A 7,687-nucleotide genomic window follows, 5' to 3' on the forward strand; every position below is an offset into this window, starting at 1 on the left:
ACTGGCTGTACCAATTTACAGTCCCACCGACAGTGTAGGAGGGTTCCCTTTTCTCCACACCCTCTCCAGCATTTATTGTCTGTAGATTTTTTTTTTTTAGTTTCTGCTTTATAACAAAGTGAATCAGTCATACATATACATGTGTTCCCACATCCCTTCCCTCTTGCGTCTCCCTCCCTCCCTCCCTCCCTATCCCACCCCTCCAGGCTGTCACCAAGCACCGAGCTTATCTCCCTGTGCTATGCGGCCGCTTCCCACTAGCTCTCTATTATTCTGTATTTGGTAGTGTATATATGTCCATGCTACTCTCTCACAGCGTCCCAGCCTAACCTTCCCCCTTCCTTGTGTCCTCAAGTCCATTCTCTACATCTGTGTGTTTATTCCTGTCCTGCTCCTTGGTTTATCGGAACCTTTCTTTTTTTTTTTAGATTCCATGTATATGTGTTAGCATACAGTATTTGTTTTTCTCTTTCTGACTTCCTTCACTCTGTATGACAGACTCTAGGTCCATCCACCTCACTACAAATAACTCAATTTCGTTTCTTTCTATGGCTGAGTAATATTCCATTGTATATATGTGCCACACCTTCTTTATCCATTCATCTGTTGATGGACATTTAGGTTGCTTCCATGTCGTGGCTATTGTAAATACAGCTGCAATGAACATTGTGGTCCATGACTCTTTTTGAATTATGGCTTTCTCAGTGTATATGCCCAGTAGTGAGATTGCTGGGTCGTATGGTAGTTCTCTTTTTTAGTTTTTTAGGGAACCTCCATACTGTTCTCCATAGTGGCTCTACCAATTTACAGTCCCACCAACAGTGTAGGAGGGTTCCCTTTTCTCCACACCCTCTCCAGCATTTATTGTCTGTAGATTTTTTGATGATGGCCATTCTGACCGGTGTGAGGTGATACCTCATTGTAGCTTTGATTTGCATTTCTCTAATGATTAGTGATGCTGAGCATCGTTTCATGTGTTTGTTGGCAATCTGTATGTCTTCTTTGGAGAAATGTCTATTTAGGCCTTACGCCCATTTTTGGATTAGTTTGTTTGTTTTTTTGATATTGAGCTGTGTGAGCTGCTTGCAAATTTTAGAGATTAATCCTTTGTTAGTTGCTTCATTTGCACATATTTTCTCCCATTCTGAGGGTTGTTTTTTCGTCTTGTTTATGGTTTCCATTGCTGTGCAAAAGCCCCATAGCAGTATTGTGAGTGTCACTGAAGCAGACTTGGGTCCACTTATCCACGTGCAATAAACCCAATCTACTGACACTGGGTTGTGGTGAAATAAAGTGCCGTGTTTTATTGTAAGGCACCATACAAAGAGTCCGGACAGCTAGTACTCAAAAAGCCTCATTTTCCTGATGGGTTTCAGCAAAGTGTTTTTAGAGGCAAGGTGAGGGAGGGGAGTCCCAGGGTATGTGATCAGCTTGTGCACAGTTCTCTGTTTGGTTGATGGTGAGGTTTCAGGACAGTGTCACAGGGGTTAACGTCATCAATTCTTTGGCTCCAGTAGGCCTGGGGGCTATGTGCTCATGGTCATTAAGTAGTTAACCTTCCATTTGGTGGGAGTTTTAGCATCTGTAAAGCAGGAAATGTGCATCAAATACTGTTATCTATGTACTTCAGAGAGGAGCTAAAGTAGAGGATATGGGGGAGGGGTCTATCCTAGGAAGGCCCCATAGGGTCCTCCTCTGTTATATGAGCCCTGATGTTCTTTCCAAAATCCTCTTAAAGTTGAAGACAGACAGATTGGGTTTCCATTTTTTTGCTACCAAAAGCATCCTAACTTATACACTTGGCATAAAAATACTCTACTAATTTGGTACCTGCTCAGAGGTCTTGCTCAGGGCTGTACACAACTCCAGCTTGTGTCATTCACATTGACATTATTATGAATGGTACCCACTGGAGTTGTGCAGTCCCCAACTTTCATAGTTGTAAAAGGCTGTGCTGCTTTGTATCTGCTCATCTTTCCAGCTCCCCTTCAGTTGTCTTACATATGTGAGCTACAGGTGAGTCAGTTCCAACTACTTTTGCTCTCCAGAGGAACCATGGTATTACTTGGGGTTTTTGTGATCACTTTGTTCCCAATGCCAAATACAGATTCTTCACAGTTTGTTCATCTGACAGAGTCGTGTTTATTCTTTGATGGTCTTCTCAGATATCACCTTTACTCTAAAACTTTTCTGGTCACATCATTTTCCTGCCATAGACCCTAGGCACTCATAGTAAATGACTTTATCAAATGTAAACATAGCACTTTGTGTACATTTCTATCAATGCATCTCATGATGGTTTTTTATGTTAGTCTTCTGTACTGACCTATGTGCTTTTTGAGCAAACAGATTTTTCTAATTGTGGCCTAGTAGAGGAAACCCTAGCACACAGCAGATGCTTAAAGGACTCTCTCTTTGTGGACTGTTTAATGTATTCATTAACACTCATAATTCACTGAATGAACCAAATCATTTAATATTTACAGTTTTCCACAGCAAGATCTTTTTCGACCCACCGCGTAGAGTAATGAAAACAAAAACAAAAATAAATAAATGGGACCTAATGAAACTTAGAAGCTTTTGCACAGCAAAGGAAACCATAAACAAAATGAAAAGACAACCCTCAGAATGGGAGAAAATATTTTCAAATAAAGCAACTGACAAGGGATTAATCTCCAAAATACACAAACAGCTCATTCAGCTCAATATCAAAAAGACAAACAACCCAATCAAAAAATGGGTGGGGCCTTCCCCTCGAGCCCCTTCGCTTCCCGACGCTCCGTCCCCCCCGCCTGCCTTCTCCAGCCGCCGCCTTCCGCAGGCCGTTTCCACCGAGGAAAAGGAATCGTATCGTATGTCCGCTATCCAGAACCTCCACTCTTTCGACCCCTTTGCTGATGCAAGTAAGGGTGATGATCTGCTTCCTGCTGGCACTGAGGATTATATCCATATAAGAATTCAACAGAGAAACGGCAGGAAGACCCTTACTACTGTCCAAGGGATCGCTGATGATTACGATAAAAAGAAACTAGTGAAGGCGTTTAAGAAGAAATTTGCCTGCAATGGTACTGTAATTGAGCATCCAGAATATGGAGAAGTAATTCAGCTGCAGGGTGACCAGCGCAAGAACATATGCCAGTTCCTCGTAGAGATTGGACTGGCTAAGGACGATCAGCTGAAGGTTCATGGGTTTTAAATGCTCCTGGCTCAGTGACGCTTAAGTGAGGATTTCCATGCAATGAGTAGAATTTTCCTCTGTCCCTTGTCACAAGTTTAAAAACCTCACAGCTTGTGTAATGTAACCATTTGGGGTCCGCTTTTAACTTGGACTAGTGTAACTCCTTCATGCAATAAACTGAAAAGAGCCTTGCTGTCTAGTCTTGAAGTCCCTCATTTAAACAGAGGTCAAGCAGTAGGCACCTGGCAGTGTCCAGCCTGAAACAAAGAATAACAGTGATGTTTCAGCCAAGTCCAGAGCCCTAAGATCACAGACGGCTATGTCTGGCCAGAAGCTCCTCAGCAATCCCTCTACAGAGTTCCCTGCCCTAAGAGAATGTCGCCACCTGAACAGCCCTCGGTGACGCTGAGAGTGGAGTATGGGGTGAGGCAGCGACGGCAGCTATACTGCTAGAGGGAGTCTTTGATCATCAGGGGAAAGATCCCCTGGTATCTCCAACGTGACCAGGTGGACAGAGCTTAGAGCAGCCACCTTCCTTCTATTGAGGTGACAGGACAGCTGGCTTGCCACCAAGGTCTTTTTGCCCAGACATATCCTAGGTGATCAATGTCCAAACTAGAATGTGAGGCCAACCTTCTATCAAGAGTTAAACTTTTGACAAGGGAACAAATTTCGAACGGACGTATCAGTCATGTAGCTGTAGAGCTCGCAACTTACTAGCAACAGCTGCCCAATGCCATGTGAAGTAACAAACTGGTTTTTGGTTTTTTGGGGTTTTTTTTTCCCCCTTCAGTTTTAATGTTATGTAATGTATTTAAACCCTTATTTAAATAAAACTTGTTTTCAGAAACAAACAAAAAAAAAAAAACAAAAAAAAAATGGGTGGAAGACCTAAATAGACATTTCTCCAAAGAAGACATACAGGTGGCCAAGAAACACATGAAAAGATGCTCAGCATCACTAATCATTAGAGAAATGCAAATCAAAATGACAGTGAAGTATCACCTCATACCAGTCAGAATGGCCATCATCAAAAAATCTACAGACAATAAATGCTGGAGAGGGTGTGGAGAAAAGGGTACCCTCCAACACTGTTGGTGGAACTGTAAATTGGTACAGCCACTATGGAGAACAGTATGGAGATTCCTTAAAAAACTAAAGATAGAGCTACCATATGACCTAGCAATCCCACTCCTAGGCACATATCCAAAGAAAACCATAATTCGAAAGGATGAATGCACCCCAATGTTCACTGCAGCACTATTTATAATAGCCAGCACGTGGAAGGAACCTAAATGTCCATCAACAGAAGAATGGATAAAGAAGATGTGGTACATATATACAATGGAATATTCCTCAGCCATAAAAAGGAATGAAATAGTGCCATTTGCAGAGATGTGGTTGGAGCTAGAGATTGTCATACAGAGTGAAGTAAGTCAGACAGAGAAAGACAAATATTGTACAGTACCATTTATGTGTGGAATCTAGAAAAATGGTAGAGATGAACTTACTTGCAAAGCAGAAATAGAGTCACAGATGTAGAGAACAACCTTACGGTTACCAAGGGGGGAAGGGGTGGGTGGGATGAATTGGGAGATTGGGACTGACATATATCACTACTATGTATAAAATAGGTAACTAATGAGAACCTACTGTATATCACAGGGAACTCTACTCAGTGCTCTGTGGTGACCTAAATGGGAAGGAAATCTAAAAAAGAGCAGATATATGTATATGTATGACTGATTCACTTTGCTGTACAGCAAGAAACTAACACAACATTGTAAAAGAACTATACTCCAATAAAAATCAAATAAAAATTTTAGAGTTTTCAATCTCCCATTACCACATATATCCAGCTGCAGCAATATTTACTTCTTCCATCAGTTGCCAATGTCAACTAAAAAAACCCAAACAATAGCAGCACAGTAAGGAGAAACTTTACTCAAAAGGGTAAGTGCGAGGAGGGGCCTATTGCAATTGGGGGAGGAGAACTATCGCATTAGGGAGAATGCTGTGACCCTAAGATCTGCAAGCCTCTCAGTGGTTAATCAAAAGGGGTTTTTCTTCTCTTGAGAGGAAGTAACAAGGGTATTAAGGGTAGGGTGTGGGCAAATGGGATAAAAGAGTAGCTTGAGTGGATGGTAGATCCGAGAATATTTTACCCTGAGGTCAGCCTGTTCTTAGGAGAGATTATCTGTTGACTCAGTCTGACAGTGAGTCCGAGTTCTGGAGCCTGGAGGAAGGAGTGAAACTTTACAGTTTGATTAATAAGCAGTTTGTTCCAATTGATTAGTAGGAATAAACACTTCAGATGATAATTCATGAGACAAAAAAATGGCAATTTGGAATATCTTTGTCTGGCATTGCCATAGGTAAACAAGAGGAGGCATCTGTGGTGGTTCTTAGGAATAAGCTGTTTTCCACAACACAAAGGGCAGAGGGATATCTTAACTTTTGCTGTTTTCCAGGATTCGAGGGCTCAGGTAAAATTCCACATTGTCACTAATAATAGTTTGCAGTATCGAAGGACACAATTAGACTATATAAAACTTTATTTTCTCTTCCAGTGGTCATCACACAGCCAAGCAAATGTATCCACTTGTTAAATTTAATTACCTTTTATCTTAGAGAGTTCCCCCAAATTAAATAGGTCGGAAATTTTTATAAAGAATCAAATATTGCTTTCCTGTCTGAAAAGTGTGGACTGAGTATCAGAGACTTATCAGATTCCTTTCAAGCTAAAGTCACCTTCATTCACTTGATAAGACTGTAGAGGGCACAGTTGGACTGAAACAAAGCTTGAGTGAAAGAGTGTGAGAACTTCATTACACCCAGCTCATATCCACCTGTGTGCTGTCAGTGATCCATATCTGCCTTTCAGAGCAAAGGTCTTTTAAAAAATCTTTTTGAAAGAGGGTTTTCTTATTTGTCACTTTACTTTCTTTTTAATTAATCCTGACAACATTTCATGTGAGAAAGTGTGTTTGAAGAGATAGAATTATAAATGAGTCCAGCATTATTGTTATAGTCCCTGGATTAAAATGTTACTGTAAGCTAAGGCAAGGAAGTCAAAGATAGTAGATTAAGAGAAAACTGCTGGGGAAATGAGCAAGCATTATTAAAAACAAGTGACAGGTTTGTATTACTCTATTGGAAGGAGCATATAGTAGTGGAAAGACTAAGGAATTAGTTGGGCTATCCGTAAGCTATTTGAAGCACAGCTTTTTCCAAAGCTAAGTAAAGTTTTGTCTAATCATCAGCTAATTTGTGGTTTCAAAATCCTGTAGTGTTCTTGATGCAGTTACCACCAAAATGAAGCATGCCCTTCTTCCTAATGGTCTACTCCTCCCCTTCCTTGTACTATATGTGCAAAACAAATGACATATACGAACCCTTTATGTTCTCTTTTCACCCTGCTTTCATTCCACATTGCACCAAGATTTCATTTTCCACATCAGTAATGGCTTTATAATTTCCAAATTCAAAGGTTTTTCTTCTGTCTCATTTACCTTAAAATCTCAATTGCCTTTGATTTTTTGCTCCTCACAGATGACTCTTATCTTTTTGCTGGAATTGTGTTGACTATGTACTACCTGTTACTCTTTTCACATATTTAGCAAATCAGTTTGTTAGTTTGAGTGCTTCTTTTTGATTTTTCCCATTCCATTATTTTGGGAATTCACCATACTTCTGTATTTTGTGTGCTGGTTCTCCTCTATCAGACTATTGATTGAATTTTATGTTTCCAGCTAAAACCTGCCATTGGATTGGCTATTACCTCAGTGGGAAATGGCTAGGGTATCCATGTAATGTACTCTCACTAAAGCCCCAACTTTGTATTGCTAATTGCCTTCTAAATATTCATAAATGGATGTCTTGCTGTTCCTTGAAAGATAGCTATTCAAAATCATTTTTCTCTCCAAACCTAGTCCCTCTTTCTGATTTTCTCATTCTTCTATCTCTGCCATAGCCTTTAGATAGAAAAAAATTTGACTGTTTTTTCAACTAACACTCTGTAGGCTCCTTGCTATCCTCCTAGGCCAGGTCTTTGGGCCAAGGTAACTAGTGTCTGGATCCATTAGAAAGTCCAAGGGGGCAGAATTTTCTTTATGCTTTGTTCATTAATGTAGCCTAATCACAAAGGATGATAACTAGCTCAATTAATATTCATTAATAAATGAATGAGCCCAAATACCCAAAGTTAGGTTCTCCTATTATTTATTTTACATTAATTACCAGATGAATATTTTTAATACCACTTTTGTATTGCTGCTTTTCTGATCAGAAACTTCATTGAGTCTATTTTGTCTCTTTTTTTCTGACTTTTGAGATTGTCCATTTTTCTATTCTAAGGAGGTCCTAAGAAAGTGAATTAATGTTGTGGGTAAGAGTGAACATACTGGAGTTAAACAGCCTGAGTTTGATTATTGTTCTTTCATTTACTAACTGGGACAGGTATTTAATTTTTCTGTGCCTCGGTTTCTACGTCTTTAAAATTGAGATAAT

General features: G+C 40.0%; 1 protein-coding gene across 1 annotated transcript; it reads left to right on the top strand.

Moving 5' to 3' along the window:
* Positions 1-2,593: 2,593 nt before the first annotated feature.
* LOC308610824 (eukaryotic translation initiation factor 1-like) lies at positions 2,594-3,367 on the top strand. The gene has a single exon (XM_081259827.1). The coding sequence runs from the start codon at positions 2,609-2,611 to the stop codon at positions 3,194-3,196; it is 588 nt and encodes a 195-aa protein (XP_081115953.1). The 5' UTR covers positions 2,594-2,608; the 3' UTR covers positions 3,197-3,367.
* The last annotated feature ends 4,320 nt before the right edge of the window (positions 3,368-7,687 follow it).

Source organism: Mesoplodon bidens (genome assembly GCF_964165515.1).
Source record: "Mesoplodon bidens genome assembly, contig: HAP1_SCAFFOLD_126, whole genome shotgun sequence".
In the NCBI taxonomy this organism is placed as follows: Eukaryota; Metazoa; Chordata; class Mammalia; order Artiodactyla; family Ziphiidae; genus Mesoplodon; species Mesoplodon bidens.

Coding starts and splice junctions, on each gene's coding strand:
- LOC308610824 (XM_081259827.1), top strand. CDS start 2,609: ATGAAAAGACAACCCTCAGAATGGGAGAAAATATTTTCAAATAAAGCA.